Source organism: Leptonychotes weddellii, chromosome 1 (genome assembly GCF_054177405.1).
Source record: "Leptonychotes weddellii isolate Sample4059 chromosome 1, ASM5417740v2, whole genome shotgun sequence".
Classification (NCBI taxonomy): domain Eukaryota; kingdom Metazoa; phylum Chordata; class Mammalia; order Carnivora; family Phocidae; genus Leptonychotes; species Leptonychotes weddellii.
Window position 1 is genome coordinate 183,215,142 of NC_138369.1, and position 20,137 is coordinate 183,235,278.

The 20,137-nt window shown below is 40.7% G+C and overlaps 1 protein-coding gene across 1 annotated transcript in view; it reads left to right on the forward strand.

The window, feature by feature from the left end:
• Positions 1 to 20,137, forward strand: part of ITSN1 (intersectin 1) — a 203,945-nt gene that overhangs the window by 73,541 nt on the left and 110,267 nt on the right. The window contains exons 5-7 of the mRNA XM_081819518.1: positions 9,429 to 9,589; positions 15,624 to 15,803; positions 17,802 to 17,898. Of these exons, the coding sequence (XP_081675644.1) occupies positions 9,429 to 9,589; positions 15,624 to 15,803; positions 17,802 to 17,898 (438 nt within the window). The remainder of the gene's footprint in view (positions 1 to 9,428; positions 9,590 to 15,623; positions 15,804 to 17,801; positions 17,899 to 20,137) is intronic.

The window sequence follows — 20,137 nt, forward strand, 5'->3', positions numbered from 1 at the left end:
ATAAAGTATCATCTAGTAAATTTCACTTTGTTTCAGTTAAGACAGTTGTCAGCTTTCCAAACTGTTTTTAGCTAAGCATATTAAGGTCATTTTTCCAACTTATTATTTTTATAGTGAAAATTTTTATTAACAACAGAGATGAGGAATTGGCAGTCTTGCTTGAGTCAAAACTGTTCTTTATCTTTAATTTTTTCTGACATTTTCTTAAATAAATTTGTGATGGCGTGTTTTCCTTTTATCAAGAATTGTTATTGCGGGGAGGGAAGCACACCTCTAAGTATCTTTTCCCAGAAGAAATATCTTTGAGGAGTCATAGATTTCATGAACCACAGATGTCCTGCTAAGATGATGGAATAGTGTAGTGCAAATTATGAGTAAGATCTGTCTTTCAGCACTACCTCTGATACTTATTCACTTAGTACCCTGAGCAATACCTGACTTCTTCAGAGTTAGCCCTGAGAGAGAAGGCAGGAGCCAGAGATATAATCGCAAATACGAGAACAGCTTGGTGGTCTGTTCAAGGGTGGGGCGTGGGGGGCAGGGCCAACAGCTGTGTAACAACTAGTTCCTTAGGACACTTCTGTGTATATGTCAGAAGAACCTTTTTTAAAAAATTTTTTATTGTTATGTTAATCACCATACATTACATCATTAGTTTTTGATGTAGTGTTCCATGATTCATTGTTTGTGAGAAGAACCTTTTTTAAATGTATAAATAATAACAGCTGATCCAGTGAAATGGTTTTCACTCCCTGTCTCTGTGCTAATCTTGTATTCTCTTACGGTTTTTCTGGTGGGGTCCCAGGAAAGGCCAGTGCCGCTTTTGGTAGAAAGAGGAGTGGGTTTGAGTCTAAAGGTTTGGGGAGTCCCTTTGTCAGTCATGTGGGGTAGAAGAAAATTTGGGATTGAGAGTTAGAAACTATAATAGTGGGCTCCTGGGTGGCTCTGTCGTTAAGCGTCTGCCTTCGGCTCAGGTCATGATCCCAGGGTCCTGGGATCGAGCCCCACATCGGGCTCCCTCCTCGGGGGGAAGCCTGCTTCTCCCTCTCCCACTCCCGCTGCTTGTGTTCCTGCTCTCGCTATCTCCGTCTCTGTCAAATAAATAAATAAAATCTTTAAAAAAAAAATAAACTATAATAGTCTCTCTCTCTCTGGGCATTAATTTCTTTGCTGTGGACCTCAGTGTGAATATATGAGTGATATGGACTCCTGGGGAATATGTGTTACACACCTGTACAATTTTTGTTCCAGGTAGAAACTATATTCCAGTTAACTAGTTTGTGAACATTTATTTATTTATTCATTCATTCATTTATTTTTTTTTTTATTTTTTTTAAAGATTTTATTTATTCATGAGAGACAGGGAGAGAGAGAGAGGGAGAGAGAAACAGGCTCCCAAGGAGCAGGGAGCCCGATGCGGGACTCGATCCCAGGACCCTGGGATCATGACCTGAGCTGAAGGCAGACGCTTAACCATCTGAGCCACCCAGGCGCCCTTATTTATCTATTTTTTAAAGTAGGCTCCATGCCCAGCAGGGAGCCCAGTGCAGGGCTTGAACTCACAACACAGAGATCACGAGTCGGACTCTTAACCAACTAATCCACCCAGGCTCCCCTAGTTTGTGAACTTTTAAACTGTAACCTGCTGATACTTTGGGGCTACTTATCTTTCCAGTCCAATTTCCAATTAATAATACAAGAAAACCTGAATTCTCAGAGGATGGAGTCAAGTCCATGTGTGTAATGCCAAAGTAGAACAGTGGCCAAAGATGGTATAGCTTCCTAGAAATTGTCTTGCTAATAAGGAACTGGAAGGAAACTGGCAAATATCTTGTATTCTTTTGGCAATTTCGGATACTTAAAGTTGTTCCAACCTTGGCCTAGTGTGCAGAGGGAAGAGAAGAAAGCAGAGGGTGATGGACAGGAGCCTTGATGGTCCAGGAAATAAAGAGGCTGAATCAAGAAGGCTTTGGCATCAGAGGCAGGAGGGGCCACAGAAATGGAGATTGGAGGCTTCTGAGGCGAGAAATGAGGGGAAGGGAGGCCCCCCTGGGTGTGGGCCCTGAGAGAGAAGGCAGGAGCCAGAGATTTAATCGCAAATACGAGAACAGCTTGGTGGTCTGTTCAAGGGTGGGGCGTGGAGGCAGGGCCAACAGCTGTGTAACAACTAGTTCCTTAGGACACTTCTGTGTATATGTCAAAGGAACCTTCAGCCCCCAACAAGATCAATTTGCCAAACTCACCAAAAAAAAAAAGAAAGAAAGAAAGGCATCCTGGACTCTTGTTCCCCGCTCCTGCATCCCTCATCCCCTCCGTCCTCAGTTCATAGAATCGAGCATCTGTCCGGCTGCTGGGAGCCACGCTTGTCTCCTCTTTTTTTCCTCACCCTACACATTCAGTCCATCAGCGCATTCCTTTGGTTCCATTTACAGACTTTCCCCCCATTTGGCCATTTCTTTCTGTCTCCGTTGCTACTGTCCTCATTTGTCATCCCACCTGGGCCCACCGGTCAGCATTTCTCCTGGAGTCTTTCTCACACTTGCCCCTTTAGATTTCATTCTCAATACAGCACCCACACTGTCTTTGGAAAAAGTAAATGCATTTTAAACTCCCCATTGAGAAGAAAACCCAAAAGTCCTGTCTAGGCTCCCAACCGGAGCTGGCTCTGGCCTTTTTTCATCTGACCTTTTCTCTGTTGATATGGGCCAGGCTCCTCCTTGCCTCTGGGGCATTGCACTTGTTATTTCCTCTTGTAATCTGTAATAGGGTTCTTCGGTTCTTCTAGATCCTCACACAGCTGGCTGGCTGAGTACTCTTCTGGTTTCAGAGAAGTACTTCCTGACCACTCATCTAGAGTAGTTCCTTCTGCCCACCTGCTCCTACCCACCGTCTTCTCTTTCCCACTACCTCGTTTTATTTCTGAACAGCACTAACATCACGGGGAAGAATTTGATTAGTTTTCTCACTTAGCGTCTACTTGTCCTAAAATATCAGCTCTGTGAGGGCAGGAACCTTCTCCTGTCTTTTTCACAGTACTAACACCAATTCCTAGAAAGGGCCTAGACTTTAGTAGGTGCCGCCCTCAAGAATTACTTGTTGGATGAATAAAAAAGCAAATGAATGAATGAGCGAGTAGGCTGGATTGATCTGCACAGTGAGAGGTGGGTATCCGTGAGCAGCCTCTGTGGGTGAGATGGGCCCTAAAGACCCACAGGCTTTCAGCTCTGGCGCAGGGAATGAGGTGTGTGAGCAGAGGCTGGTCTTGTTCTTTAGTCCTAGAATAAAGAGTACCTTCAGCTTTGCCACACTCAGGTCCGCTGCCCAAACAGTCCCTGGAGTTCAGAAGTACTTCATACTTCTTGTTGGTTATGGACTGAGGATACGTGAAGTCCTCTGTTACTCCTCCTCTTTGGGTATGCGATTTACTTAAAATAGGGTTGGGTTGATTTGTTTTTGTTTTTATTCAGTTTAGGGATCTCCTTTGTGGACTTAATTTTATTTCCGAATACGTCATACATTAACAAGGTTCCAAAAGCCAACACTGTACCAAAAGGAATGCAGAGAGAATGTATCCTCAGTCTGTAACTCTATATTCTATATATATATATCACTTCGTCCCTCTGCTCATCTACTGAATTAGTTTATCATCTTTCCTTTGTTTATTTTTGTGGAAAAAACAGCTTCATAATATATCATGTGTGTGTATATAAATTTTAATTATTTCCTCTTCCTTCTTATTTAAAGGTTACCGCCTTTAAATGTTCCTGTGTTCTTTGCTTTTCTCACTTAACACATTCTGGAAATCACTGGTATCATTCCGTAGAGATGTCTTTCTTTCTCTCTTTTTTCCTGCAGTTACATAGTACTCATTGTAGAAAATACACCTTAGTATATTCAACCAGTCTCCTGTGTGTGTGCGTGTTACAGTTATTTCGAATAATGTAGCAATGAATGAACTAAATCATAAACATTTTTATATTGTTGGTGTATCTTCAGGGTAAATTCCTATGAATGGATTTGCTAGGTCAAAGAGTAAATGCATAGGTAGTTCTGTAGATGTTGCCAGATTTCCCTTCATTTGGAGTTGTAACCTAAAGTGCATGAGAGGGACACATGGTTTATTTGTCCCTTAAGATTTTGGCATCCCTGTGGTCCCCTTCTCATCTCAGCCCTGCCTGTTGCTATGTATGTGTGCTATGTATTTAAGGTTAGTTCGTTTTTAAGAGTCATATACAGTAATTGTTTGACTTAAGCTTGTTTTTTGCATATGTATTTTTTTACTTTGGAAATTTTGTGAATTTAATTTTAGAATTCCCTAGCCTTTTAGTTCATCTTTCAGGGGGATTATTAGACATGAGTAAACTATAGATGGGAGATGAAAGTGGATGGCAGAGCTGAAGTTGTTTTTTTGCAGAGAAACCTAGAGAAATAGAATTTCAGCTCTTCCAGAGTTCCAGCTTTTTCATTGGGAGAGGGGAGTGGGGAGAAAGCTGAGCTTTGTAGCAGTAACTACTGTATTTGCATAAAGTCCTTTGAGTTACCACTATCAATGAGTCCCAACACTTAATGTTCTGTTAGTTGAGGGAAACAGGTTTTAAGAAAGATCACGCAAATTTTTCAGAAAAAATGTGGGATTGTGGTGGGTGGCTTAAAGTCAAGCACCTGGAACTTGAGAATTATATGTCTCATCTCCTCTCCCACTGAGGCACTTCAGTGGAAGGTTTTTAGAGACATGAAATTGTTCTAATTAAACTCTTACGGTACTAGCAAGTCTCTTCTCCCCCAACTAGTCATTATCCCACATTGGATATTTGTTTCTCATTAGAAAATATGTTTTGGGGGGCTGTGATGTTGGGAATAGGGAGTGAGAATCTCTCTGCTTGATTTTTTTTTTTTTTTAAGTATGCATGTTGATGTTGATTGTTGGCAAGTTTTTTCTTCCCTGAGAACCATCTGATACAGCTGAATATCTTTTTAGAAAAACTTAGGAAAAGAAGGAAAGTTGACCTCTCGTTTTACTTATTTAACTTCCTTTATAAAACCTGAAAGATAGTTACAAAAATAAAACAACCAGAGACCAGTCTTAATTATGAATATAGATACAAAAATCAAAACAAAATCTTAGCAAATAGAATTCAACAATATATTCAAAATTATGACCAACTTGAGTTTATGCCAGGGATGCAAGTTTGGTTCAGAATCAAGGCATTCTCTTAATATTATAGCAACAGATAAAAGGAAGTGTGATCAGATCAGCAGATGCTGAGTAGGCATTTGATTAAAAAAAATATATATATATATATAGTAACCATTTCTAATATGTAGAAAGGAAACTTTTTAAATATGTTAGGTTACTTTCTAAAGATCACTACCAAATGTTACTCTAAACAGTGAAACACTGCAGCCCTTTCATTGAAATCCAGAACTTAGCAGGATGCTCACACATTCAATGATGTCTTAGAGGCAGTAAGACCAATAAAAAAGAGGAAGTGTATGAATAATGGAAATGAAAGTTAACTCTTTTTTGCTAGTTATGTAATAATATATTTAACAAACTTAAGAGATTTTAGGTTAAAAAATAATATTTATAGAAGTTTGGTGAGATAGCTGAATATAGCATAAATGATTGTTAAAAGCAAAATTTTTCTCTATGCTGGAAGTAAGCATTGAAATACGGAAACGGGGAAATATTCCATTTAAAATAGTGATGGAAAAAAAATAAAAATAAATAAAATAAAATAGTGATGGAAATGATAAAACTCCCAAGAATACATTTAATAAGAAAAGTGACTGGGGTGCCTGGGTGGCTCGGTCAGTTATAAGCGTCCGACTCTTGGTTTCAGATCAGTTCATGATCTCAGGGTCATGGGATTGAGCCCTACATCGGGCTCTGGGCTCAGTGTGGAGCCTGCTCTCCTTCTGTCTCTGCCCCATTCCCTGTTGGCATTCTCTTTCTCTCTCTATCTCTCAATCAATCAATCAAATAAAAATCTTTTAAAAAATTAAAAAAGGAAAAGTACTTATGTAAAAAAAGTGATCAATCCTTCTTAAAAACAGATTTATTTTTCATTTATTTTAGAGAAAGAGAATGGGGTGGCAGGGGCAGAGGGAGATTGAGAGAGAGAATCTCAAGCAGACTCCCTGCTAAGTGGGGAGCCCCACATGGGGGCTTGATCCCATGACCCTGAGATCGCAACCTGAGACAAAATCAAGAGTCTGGTGCTTAACCGACTCTTAAGCGACTTAGCTACCCAGGTGCCCCCAAAGTTATCTAATCTTATTAAAGGAAATATTTGTAAATTTGAACAGATAGACAGACATACTATTGTCTTTGGTGGGCTCTTTAATGCAGTTGCAGCTTGGATCCCAGTAGGGTTGTTTGTAGAATAGATAAATGATCTTTAAAATTCATAGGGAAGAAAACTAACATCTGTGAATAGCTGAACAAAATTTCAGAAAATAAGTTATTTTTTAGATTTTATTTATTTATTTGAGAGAGACAGAGAGTGAAAGAGCGAGTGGGGGGAGGAACAGAGGGAGGACAAGCAGACTCTGCACTGAGCAGGGAGCCGACATGGCGCGTCATCTCATGACCCTGAGATCATGTCCTGAGCCAAAATCAAGAGTCAGACGCTTCACCGACTGAGCCACCCAGGCGCCCCAAGAAAAGAAAAGTCTTGCCAGATACTAGACTGTACCATGGAGTCCGTATGATCAGATCACTGTCTTACTGAACTGGGAATTGTTCAGAGTAGATAATCCAGAAATAGGTATCACTTCACATGAACATAATATACAGCAAAAGTATTTTTTAGTTCCGTGAGAAGAGGCTGGATTAGTTAATAAAAGTTGTATTATATTAATTTCAAGTGTGTAACAGTGACTTGACATGTATGAGTCTGTTTCCATTTTGTTTGTTCGTTTTGTTTTTTGGATTATTCCACGTGTAAGCGAAATCATATGGTATAAAAATGTAGAATTTCTTACAGTAAAGATATTATACACAAATGGACCAATGATAAATTTTAAAAAATCAACAATTGACAGATAAACAGTGGATATGTAACATACAATGATCTTTTATAAACTGACAAGAAAAAGACACGTAGTCCATCAGAAAACTTATTAACAAAGGATGTAAATGAGCAGTTCATGTACGAATTCAAGTGACCAAGGTCCATATGCGGAATGACCCTCAGGCTCACTATTGGTGAATGGAATTTGGACTCCACTGGTGGGGTTTGCCGAAGGGGATCATTGACTGCAGGAGAGCCGAGGTCTGTACCTACCTGAGGCACAAATGTGGTTTCTGTAGCCCATCTCCCACTTGATGACTTTTTCTTACCTTTTTTTTTTTTAAAGATTTTATTTGTTTATTTATTTGACGGAGAGAGCACAAGTAGGGGGGAGTGTCAGGCAGAGGCAGAGGGAGAGGGAGAATGCCTTGGTGCTTGATCCCAGGATCCTGGGATCATGACCTGAGCTGAAGGCAGGTGCTTAACTGACTGAGCCACCTAGGCGCCCCCTTTTTTTTTACTTTTTAAAAGAATAGTGTTGACCCTTACAGCTTATAGAGATTTTTAATATTTGTTGTATGTCATGCTTTTCATTGTGTTTTATGTTTTCTTTCCTTGAGTTAACTCCGGCAATATAGGATAATTTTCTATCAAACTTAATTGTCTTTTTTGGACACTACCTAGATATGGCTCATTTAAAAGATGGCTAGTCATGGTAATTTAATTGGAGTAGCTGGTCTTATCACTTGTTTCAAATAAAGTAGATTGGTTTAAAAAAATCATTTTAACATTTTTAATATCTAGACTAAAAAATGAGATCTGGATGAACATTTTTTTTTTAAGATTTTATTTATTTATTTGAGAGAGAGAGACAGAGATAGCGAGAGAGAGCATGAACAGGGAGGAGAGGGAGAAGCAGGCTTCCTGCTGAGCAGGGAGCCCAGTGTGACGCTTGATCTCAGGGCCCTGGTTTCATGACTTGAGCCAAAGGCAGACACTTAACTGACTGAGCCACCCAGGCGCCTCAAGGGATGAACATTTTTCATGCAGAAGAGTTGAAAAATGAAACAAAACAAAACCAGAGAGGGAGACAAACCATAGGAGACTCCTAATCTTAGGAAACAAACTGAGGGCTGCTGGAGGGGAGGGGGGTGGCCGGGTGATGGACATTGGGGAGGGTGTGTGTTGTGGTGAGCACTGGGTTTTGTGTAAGACGGATGAATCACAGACCTGTACCCCTGAAACAATACATGTTAACTAAAAAAATTAAAAAAAGGGGCGCCTGGGTGGCTCAGTTGGTTAAGCGACTGCCTTCAGCTCAGGTCATGATCCCAGCATCCTGGGATCGAGCCCCGCATCAGGCTGCCTGCTCAGCTGGAAGCCTGCTTCTCCCTCTCCGACTCCTCCTGCTTGTGTTCCCTCTCTCTCTGTCTCTATGTCAAATAAATAAAATTAAAAAAAAAAAAAAAAGAAAGAAAGAAATTAAAAAAGAGGTTAATTGTGAATATGCACAGTTGTAGTTTGCATGAAGTCATTTCCACTTGTAAAAACCTTTTCTTTTGCTTATTAAGTTTCTTTGAGATACTATGCTTAAAGCTCATTGCACCTGAAACTAACATAACATTGTCAAATCTACTTCAGTTAAAAAAAAAAAAAGAAAGAAAGGAAAGAAAGAAAAAATAAAAATTAAAACCTGGGGAGGAAAATACTCATTGCAAGTTACACTTGATCATTTATGCCTGAGTACCATTTTTACATGTGTAGGCTCATTTAATTAATGTTCACATCTTTAAAGGTAGGAGAACTATATCGTAGCATAGTCTCCATGGTGAGGTTCGTGAAACCCCACAGAGGAGTTGGTGCTGTCTGGTCAAGTATCCATAGAAATAAACTCTCTTTTCCTACCCTTTCCCCCTAATAACTTTTTAGAGGAAACATGGGGCTTGAACTCCTGACCCTGAGCCAGCCAGGTGCCCCTTCCCCTAACATCTTTATTGTGACATAATTCACACAATAAAATTCACCCTTTTTAAATGTATAATTCACTGGTTTTTAGTGTGTTCAGAGTCATGCAGTCATGGCCACTATCCAACTTTAGAACATTTTTCCCCACCTCAAAAAGAATCCCATTTGATATCCAAAGTGCATATCCTGGCATTCAGACTAAAAATTACTTCATGTATCCTATAAGTAAAGAATAACACAATAGAAAGTATTTTACTTTTATACAAAACCTTCTCAGTATTCCCAGGTTACTCCCTATAGCTTGGTAAACAAGTTTTGGTTTGGTTTGGTCTGTTTGGTTTTCTTCTCTTCTCTTTGCCCCAGGGCTGACAAGTGTGGGTGGGAAGGGTGGTTTAGGAAAGGTTCTTTTATGGTCAGTCATTCCTCGCCCTCGATGTTGGTTTGCAGGGCACTAGCTGATATGAACAATGATGGACGAATGGATCAAGTGGAGTTTTCCATAGCTATGAAACTCATCAAACTCAAGCTGCAAGGATATCAGCTCCCTTCTGCACTTCCCCCTGTCATGAAACAGCAGCCCGTTGCTATTTCTAGTGCACCAACCTTTGGTAAGTCTGAAAAGGACTTGGTTCCTATATTTCTTTGTAGATCTTAAAAATAATTTTTCCCCTTTTCCCCTCTGCAGTTTGTAGCCTTGTGATACTCTAGGAGGCAGTTCTGTCCAAAAAATGATGGTCCTGGTCCTCTGCAGGCGGATAATGCTGGAGGAGAAGACCATGTTCACATTCGAACTCTAGCATGTGTTAAAGAGCAAAAGTTCATCTGAGTAAATTTGAACTTGTAATTGACTTTACTAAGTGGTTCCTCAATTGGGCAGCATCCCTTGGAGCAAGTAGAGAGGAGCTCACAGTTGTTGTCTGAAATGGAAGGTTTTTACAGGAAGGAGGGTGGGGCAAGGAAGTTGTTAGCAAAAGAAAAGAAAGGATTGTACCTGGCAAGATCACTTTCCCTGGAGTGGAAGGCCAGGAGGTTTTATCAGGTCAATTACCTCATCTTCCTTTGGGGGATGGAGAGGGCCCCTGGGACAGATGACCTCCCTGGTGCTGATCTGAAAATTCCTGACCGACTGCTTAAGGCAATGTTGCTGGGGGAGGTTGACCCTGCCGTTAGCTTGGGTATTAAGCCCCAGGTTTGGTGACTTGGCCCGAGTGACCCCATTTGGGTCCTGTGGTTTTCTTTTTAACAGATGCTAGTAATCAGAATGAAAGCAAAGGTCCAGACTGTCAGGGTAAAAGGAATACAGTTGCAGTCTGCTACCGCATCTTGGGTCTTTTCATTGCTTTTACTGTGTCCTTGACCCTTCACAATGCCCTATGCTTCCCTTCGGCTTTCTGTTTGCATAGCCTCTGTTTTCCCCTGCGGCTACACAGCTCCTTTGGATAATGGTATCTAGCAACATATTTTTAAATTCATAGTATTGAGACAACTGGCTACATTAAATGCTTTCTTGGAACAAAATGAAGCAGGACAAAATAAATGGTATCTCAGTTTAAAACACAATTCGGTAAAAACATACCTTTTAGCCAGATATTTTTCTTAAAAAGTAATCAGTAATTAATTGACTAAGGTCACCAAGAGTTCTGATTTCTTCTCTGTTCTCACCCTAGACTTTAATGATTTAGGTTGATTTAAAGATTACAGTAATCAGATCTAATATCTGATTCATCAGAAAATTCTTAGACGGTTTTAACAAAACACAGAAATTGTGGCTAGAGTTTCCCTTCCTCCTGATAGATCTGATGACAGGTGATACGAAGTAGGTTTGGGAGGGGGCAGTCAAGAGTAAGGGAGGTTGTCTCTGATACAATTAATGATAAGCTGAGATAAATAAATGCTGTAGTTTTACTTAATAGATTTACAATTAAAAACTATGCATTGCCTTTCTTTTGGTGAGGTTTAGCCACAAGACTTGTGGTCATAAAGGGAAGGGTGCAGGTTTGGGTTCAGGCAAGAAGGATCGTGATCCAAGAAAAAGAAAGAAACTCAGGAGATCACGCATGAGCAAAGGCTAAGAAGAGCAGAGGTGAGGAGTACATACAGACCGTTCCACGTGACCAGGGCCCTTGTCGGCCTTGTCCATCGTGTGTTCACAGCCCTCAGTCCTTAGTTAGCCAGCTTATTTAAGTGCAGGTGGCTCTGAATCCCTGAAGGTCCCTGTAGCCAACCTTTGGTCAGGACCCATGGGTTAAAACAGCTAAAGGGTATTGGGTTTTCTTTTGGCTTCCCTTCCGGTGCTGCAAGAAGATACCTCAGCGGGGACAGAGAGTCAAATAACCAGAGGCATCCCGTTTCCTCTTTTCCCCTCAAACCCGGGGGGTCAGAGATTCTTCCCCTAACATTTAATATGTCTTCTCTTATTCCATTCTGCAGCAGCACTTTCCGCTCTAGAGTCACTGCTGATTTATTTTCATGAGGTTGCAGCCTCGCTTGCCCCAGTGGGTTTTACTGCTGCTTAAGTGAGCTGCCCCTGCCTCCAAGGGAACCTGGGATTTCTGAGCCACCATTCTGCCAGTCAGTCCTGAGCTCCTCTGTGGGGCTTCTCCACTGCCTTTCCTTCCCCTCCTTTTCGTCACATTGACATCCTCAGTAAATTATTTTCAAGAGGCTAATCACCAGACAATATCCGAACATGAGAGAACTTAAAAGTACGTTGTGTCCTAACCAGGTTTGCTTAGCTTTGCTCAAACATCTGACCTTTGCTAGTATTTCTAGTTACCACCTCTCAGCTCAACCCAAGATGATTTTTTTTTTTTTACACTTCTTATGTGGCTACTTGAGAAGAAAATCATTTGTTACTAGGATCATTATTTTCTAGTTAATAGTAAAAATTCCCTGACCATGCATTTCCTGGCCGTTTGACATCTTATACCTTCACGAATCGTATTTTATTTGGTCACAACAATAACCCTAAAATCCGCAGAAATTATTAGCCCTCTTACATGAATGAGAGAACCGAGATTCCAAGAAGGTGAACAGTTTGCATATTCCTAAAGAGGGAGATAGAGCCTGTCCAGACATACAGTTTTTCAAAGGCTCTTGGTTTCCTTACTACCTTCTCTCTTCCCACCTTCATTCTCACCAAACCGTATGGGTGGCATGGAACGTCACTGTTCCACGGTTTGTGGTCTGCATGGGAGCTGAGGCACATGTTAACACGTGGAATTAAGGCTAGCTGGGGGTTGAGCAACCATTTTCTTCAACTTTCCTCTGTTGAGAGGAAAGGGGATGTAGTGAGTGATAGTGTGACTTTCCTAAGGGCAGCCAGCTGTATTCCAGGAAATTCTGTGAGTGTGCCTGGTATCTTCTTCCTTCCGTGGAGGTAAGAATATTACACACAGAATAATTCCTTTTTTTTTTTTTTTTTAAGATTTTATTTATTTATTTGACAGAGAGAGAGAACACAAGTAGGCAGAGAGGCAGGCAGAGGGAAAGGGAGAAGCAGGCTCCCCACTGAGCAGGGATTTTTTGGAGGAAAAGTAAATCAGGTTTTGATCTTGTTAAGTGTGAGGGGTTTAGTGGATTTCCAAGGAGGCAGATGAATCCATGGGTCCGGATCTCAGAGGAGGGATCCATCAGCTCTGGGAGAATTTGAATATAGATAGCATTGAAAGCCCTGGGGCTGGATGAAATATCTTAGAATGTGTAGCTAGAGCAGGCAGAAGACCTGGGACCAAGCCTTGCCATGCTGTGACATTTAAAGGTGTAGTAAAAGGGAAGAAGCAAGAGGAGGTTGGTGTCCTAATAGCCAAGAAAACGTTTTTCAAGGAGGGACCATTCTATTGTTTGAGCTGCTTCTGAGAGACTGAGGAAGACTAGGACAGAAAAGTGATTGGATTTGACAAAGATGACCTTGAAAAGCAGTTTCATTGGAGTGGTAGAGACAAAAGCCTGATTGGAGGCTTAGAAGAGGGGAGAGTTTTACTGTGAAGGAGAGAGAAACCTGGAGGAGCATGTCAGCTGAAGGCTGTGTTTAGGATGGGAAGTGCCCCTGCATTTTTAGAGAAGAGAGGGAAAACCCAATGGTTGAGGAGAGGTGGGAAAATTTCAGGAATTAAGATTTAGCATACTCAAGAGAGATGTATCCAAAACACAGCCTCCGTTAGATGCATTTCTTTAGAAATATTTAGAAAATACTCATTCAGGAAAGTTAGTCAGTTGGTAAGAGGATGATGATCTTCGTAGCAGCTATTTAAAAGCTGGCCCAACAAGGCTTCCACTTGTGACAAATCCCCACGCTGAGGAGAAATGACTGGGAGTGGAATCCAAATTGAGCAGGGCAGCGACACAGACACGAAAGAAGGAGAAGGTCCAGACCAATGTGGGGGTGGAGAATAGAGGCTGGAAATCCCAGGAAGCAAGACTCACATAAAAATGAGCTACAGGAAGTATCAGGCAAGGTCAAATCCCACACAAAGTTATTATTAGAAAAAGGAGAAGAAAGAGCTGAATAACACCCCTGTGAAGAATGATGGTGCCCCGGTAACCTGCGATTTCAAAACAAGCTAAAAAAATACTAAGAAGATGACACAAGTCATGGAAGACCAACACAGTCAGAATTTTAAAGCCTCGGAAACAAGGTGCCAGAACTCAGGAAAGAAGGAGAAAGAAAAAAAAAGTCATTTCAGAAATGGAGACCAAACTAGAAGCAGCACAAGAGATGCTATTGGAAGAGAAACAGAAGGTGTAAAGAGGAAGATTTCAAGAATGAAAACAAAATTAACAAGAGATAATAAGGATTTGAGAAAAAGTGACCAATATTGAAGGCAAAGGAAATTGAATATAGTTGGAGTCCCTAAAGAAGGGAACCAAAGCAAGGGAAGAGAACAAACGGTAAAGACTAGTTGAAGACAACTTCCTGGAAATAAAGGATTTGAAACTGTGTTTGAAAGAGGATTATCATGTGCTCGAGAATATCAGCCTGGAGAAACCAGCACTAAGATAAATGTTAGTAAAACAAAAAATTATTTGGGTATGTAGAAAAAGGAAGCACATGACTTACAAGGGAAAGAAAATTAGAATATCTTCAGACTTCCCTACAGCAGTGCTTTATCTCAGAAGAAAATGGAGTGACATATTTAGGATTATCAAGGAAAGACTAAGCCAAGAATTTTGTGTCCAGAAGAACCACGCCACCCAATTTTCCAACTCTCTGGACACTAACTTATTATCTTATAATTAAACTCAACTCTGATGGTAACTGCTGGAGTTAATGTCAGATTCCACGGGTGCAAGGGCCCAGTCCCACGACATTGCCCTCACTTCACACATGAGTCACAAGCGCTGGGTCCCCAGGGTACCCATACTTCTGTCCAACCTGACTACAAAGTCAGAGGCTCCCACACACCCTGCTTCCCCTTTCTGTAATTTGCTAGAACAGCTCACGAAACTCAAGGAAAGTTTGTTGTAAAGGATATAATGAAGGATACATACAGAAGTGTAGGCGCATGAAGAGGTATATAAGAGCGAGGCCCCGAAGGGTCCTGAGTGGAAGAGCTTCTGTCCCCATGGAGTTGAGGTGTGCCACCCTCCCAGCATGTGCTTGTGTTTTCCAGCGTGGCAGTTCTCCAAACCCTATAGTGTAGGGGTTTTTATGGAAGCTTCATTACATAGGTGTGATTGATTACATCCTTCCTTGGCCATTGATTAGCTCAGTCTCCAGCCCCTCTACCTTCCCCTGAGGTCTGTGTGGAGGTGGGGGGGCTGGGATAGGATCGAAAGTTGCACCCCACTAACCATGCTGTGGTCTTGCCCATGACCAGCTTCTGTCCTGCATCTGTTTAGGGGCCCCCAGCCACCAAGTCACCCTATCTGAATACAAAAAGACACTCTTACCACTCCAGAGATTCCAGGGGTCTTAGAAGCTCCTGTGTCAGGAACCAGGGGCAAAGACCAAATGTTGTAACAAAAGATGTTCCTGTGAGTCAGGAAATCACAAGGGTTTTAGGAGCTCTGCCAGGAACCAGGAACCGGGAACCAGGAACCGGGGACCAAGACCAGATATGTATTTCTTACTATGTCACAGTATCACAAGCTCAGACAAAGAAACAAAAAAGGAAGGAAACATTTATTTCGTTCTATCATTTCTTCACTCTGGTTAGAATACTTCTATAAAGAGAAACTTCCCTGTCAAATGTTTGGTTACTCTGAGGTTCAGTATGTAAAGGAAAGGCAGGGTGGATGCTTCATTTCTTTGCCTCGTTTATTTATACTAGTTTTCAGAATACATTTATTACCTATGATGGCCAATTAGGATTTTTTTTTTGTTTTTAAATATCATTATGAATTCATAAATTTAATTCTCATTCCATTACAGTTACTATTCTTATTGATCCTCAACTTTGGCCCATAGGTCCCTCTTCAGGTTGGGTCTTGTGCCCTTATGATGTGATCCTTGACATAATTTTTGGTATTCACCAAAATGATTAATCTGAATTTATATATATTTTTTCCTGAATTTATATTTTAAATGGGACTGTATTACCACTGGGACGTGATTTGTTTCTTCAAACACTCTTGGCTTAATTATCGTTGAATGTGGCCCAGCGATTGTGCGTGAGTTTTGTCGGAATTCTTCCTTCCTAGGTATAGGAGGTATGGCTGGCATGTCGCCGCTTGCAGCCGTCGCTTCAGTGCCAATGGGACCCGTTCCAGTTGTGGGGATGTCTCCACCTCTCGTACCTTCTGTTCCTACAGCAGCAGTGCCTCCCCTGGCTAACGGGGCTCCCCCTGTCATACAGCCTCTCCCTGCATTTGCTCATCCTGGTACGTGACCTGATGCACCCGCAGACTGAATTTTTACAACGTGTATCTTAACTCTTCCTTCTAGCTAAATCTTCTGTCTTCACTTTCTGATTATCTGTGAGTGGCATTTGGTTCCAGAGGAAAGTATCTTCCTTTTTCAAATTTAATATCCCATTTTTTTCCCGACATAGTAAGTGGGCTCTGCTAGGCCAGGGAGAAGTAAAGGAGAATGAAATGATGGAGCTCTGGTACCATTATGGGCGAAGGTCAACTCAACAGCTAAAACCAAGAGCCTAACTTCCTTTCCAGGGCTTGACAAGAGCAAGTCAAGTTTGGGTAGTAATCGAACATTTACTATTTCCATAAGTAAGCGACTACTTTTCTTCAGCTCCTATGAATTGCTGATAAATAAGCCATTCCCTTTAGGAGTAGGATTATGTGGGGGGAGAAAAAGGAAAACTTGCATATTCCTTTTTTTTTTTTTTTTTTTTGAGGAGGTATAGTGAATGAGGTGGAAGGGAGAAGGACATTTATTAAATGGCTAGATACCTTAAGGGTGGAGTATTACCTGCTCTTCATTGAAGGAAAGGATTAAAAAGTTCCTGGTGTAGTTAATTTCATTTTGAGACTTAAAAGTCTTTTCCCGTTAGTGAAAAGAAAGCATAAACTGTAGATGTGGTCTACAAATCTTAGTAAATTCTTATCCAATGCGGGAAGTATTTTTTTTACAGATTTTATTTATTTAGGGGCACCTGGGTGGCTCAGTGGGTTAAGCGTCTGCCTTCGGCTCAGGTCACGATCCCAGGGTCCTGGGATTGAGCCCCGCATCGGGCTCCCTGCTCAGCGGAAAGCCTGCTTCTCTCTCTCCCTCTGCTGCTCCCCCTGCTTGTGTGCTCTCTCGCTCTCCCTCTCTGTCAAATAAATAAATAAAATCTTTAAAGAAAAAAAGATTTTATTTATTTGAGAGAGAGCAGAGGGAGGAGCAGAGGGAGAGGCACAAGCAGACTCTGCTGAGTGTGGAGCCTGATTCGGGGCTTGATCCCACGACCCCGAGATCATGACCTGAGCCCAAACCAAGAGTCGGATGCTTAACTGACTGAGCCACCCAGAAGCCCCTGGGGGAAGTTTTTTTTTTTTTTTTTTTAAGTACTTTGGATGTGTCTGCGTAATTTAGTAGTGAGGATGGCCTGGGTTTTAGCCATGGGTAATGATTATATTTGAATCATTATTTCTCTGCCCAGCTTCTTGGGTTTCTTACATCTGTCAAGATCTGTCTGCCAAAGAATCTAAATGTTCCACCTTTTTTCCTTTCCTTTTTTTTTTTTAAAAGATTTTCTTGTCCCATGTATTTCACCTTTCATTTGTGACCATGTCCGCAGATAATGACAGCTGAGAAAGTTGTTGCAGTTGCTTTTCCAGTAGTATCTGTGAATCCATGCACTCCGTCTTCTTGCTTTTGTGGCTGATGGCAAATGTTGCAAGATAGTAGGCAGGGATGAGGGGGATGAGGCTAAGGCTCAGAGTTTTTCCCTGGCTCACCACTAACCACCAGCCCAAATGAGAATCAGACACAAGAGCTGCTGATCCTCCATAGCATCCCCTGTTGTGTGGCCAGGACTGCAAGGCTGGGACTTCCTGACTCTTCTGTCTGGAACTCATACTTTCAGCACAGTTAAGGAACTGCCATATCCTATGTGTTTAAGCTGTTGTTTCTTTAGCTATCTGTATAGATCCCATAAAATGTGATACGAAACGTTTAACAAAGAGTTAAATCCATGGACTGTAAACATTTCTACTTAGGAAGGTGATTTTCAGCAGGAATGAATGAGTAAATCTGGAAAATTTTTTGGCAAGGGGCAGGGAGCGAGGAGGGAATAACTCTTTTTTGAGTCCTGGGTGATAAGGGAAGACTAATTTCTGCCTCAGGTTTGGTGACTGTGTATTCTCATTTTCGTTAGTAAGGAAATGTTTCTTTTCTTTGTAGGATTAAAATTATTCAACGTTTATTTATTTTTACAGCAGCCACATTGCCAAAGAGCTCTTCCTTTAGTAGATCTGGTCCCGGGTCACAATTAAACACTAAATTACAGAAGGCACAGTCATTCGATGTGGCTAGGTAAGTGTGCTTGTTTTTAATTGGGCAATTGAGTTAAAGCCATTATCTGATTAACTCCTAAAACTGAAAATGAGTTAGCTACTTCTTTATTATCTTCTGTTTTGTAGGATGCCGATAATTAGTTCTGGATAATGTTACCAGGTTTTATCACTTATATATTGCAGAGATGATAAAGAACATGACATTTCCTCAAAAAGCTTTGGGTGTTGTTTTTTTAGCAAGGAAAACAAATAGGTACCAGTTTTACTAATGTTTAAAAATATTGAAATCGAACTCCAGGTAGGAGGGGAAAATTAACTATTTTGTATTAATCATCTAAGAATTTATGTATAAAATTTTTTAGGTGAAGATTAGAGCCACAGTCCACCTTCTTTTTATTCTATCTCAGATAATCTCATGGAATCTGTGTGGATTGTTACTGAAACCTTACACCTTTTATGAAATGAATTATTCAGATTAGCGGACAGTCGTTACTGATCAAATATGTGGCCCAATTTTGGCAAAGCTGATACGACCTTACTGCTTATATTTTGACCAATCTTAGTTTCATATTATATTTCTTATTTTTATTTCCTTTTACCTTTAATTTCCCCCTTGCATACTGCTGAACTAAGAGGAAACGTTAAGTCTCTTTGTAAGCCATCTCCAAACTTCTGCAGTTAAAAGGGGATGTAAGTGAAGATGTTTCCATCTTTTCTTGTTTTAGTCCTCATTAGAAACCTTTCCTAAGTGAATCAAGTCATTTTCCCACTTTCAAGAGAAGAGCGTGTTGAATATAATTGAACAATTTATAACCCTTTATAAAATGATTTAAAGGAAATTCATAAACTGAAAAGTACCATGCCGAATGCTGATTTATGCACATTAGCTCTTGGAATGCTCACCATCCTCCCTATAAGATGACTAGATTCTTCTCTCTATGTTGTAGATAAGGAGGAAGCTCAGAGACATTAGTAATTTGCCCAAAATAGCCTAACTCAGAAGTGACAGAGACAGGAGTTGAACTGAGTTCTTTCTGATTTTAAGGCATGAGTTCCTAACCATGGAAGTTTGCTCTGGAAACTTGAGTTAATGGTGGTATACAGATATTTGCGTTCCACTCAATTAAGGTTTTACTCCTATGACTCAGGAATATTGTTGAGCATCTATTTGCCAAACACCTCATTAATCCCACTCAGCCCCCTGTCACCTGCAGTAGATACTCTCAGAATTGTGAATGAGGAAGAAAACCCCCGAGAGGTTAGAATCCTCACTGACGGTTTGCATTTTACCACAAGGCAGAGCTGAGATGTAAACTAACACTGAATTCCTTCGTTAGTCTTTCTCCTTTACCATGCTGACGTTTTGAGTTTTCTGTGCCTCTCCACAAGAGATTTTTAAGCCTGCCTTAAAATTGATTTGTGACATAAGAATGAACAAATAATCAGTATTAGCAAACATTAATGCTATTAAGACAGCTGGTTTGGGGGTTTTTTGGTAGTCATCTTTTCAATAATTTAGATTTCCGGCAAATTTTTAGAATGTGGCATGTAGTTTTTGGTTACCTGTTAATGAAGTTTTTCGTGCATTTAAATTTTCAGGAAAGTCTCAGCAGAAAACTATGACTTGATAAGTATAATCTGGGGCAGCTTCTGTGTGCAACACCCCACCATATTCCAGGGGTGCAAGAGAAAGATAATTAGCTTTTACAAGTAGGCAAGAGTGGGAATCAGCAAAATATTAGTTAGTTTAAAATGAGAAGGTTGTTGCAGAATTACTCACAGCAGAATCGATCTTGGTAAGTATTTTTTACTAAGAAATTTATAATAATTGGAAAGGTGAATATAATTAGATACTTTTCACGTATTTGGGATCTGTTTCCTATACTTTATGAAGTGTGTGTTTTTAAGTATAATATAAATGATGACTAAGAGGTTTAATTTATGATTAAAATTTTGCTTTTATGTATGAGAAATAGATATTTTTGTTGAAATCAAAGGAAATTGCAAATGGGACATTAGTTATAATCTGTCCTGGAAGTGGAATGCCATTTTTACTGAGAGCTTAGCCGTTGTGTTTAAATTGCCCTATTTAGACACCAGGCTCCAACAAGCCGTAGGTACCAGTGTGATAGTTGTGAGGAACTACCCTGAGACCTGATCACTAAGGAGGCGTAGACCCCTCTGACTGCTGGTAGTGGTTTCCTTGGGTCAGAGTTGATGCACTTGGGCAGGGAAAGGTCAGCACTGGATTGCCGGCA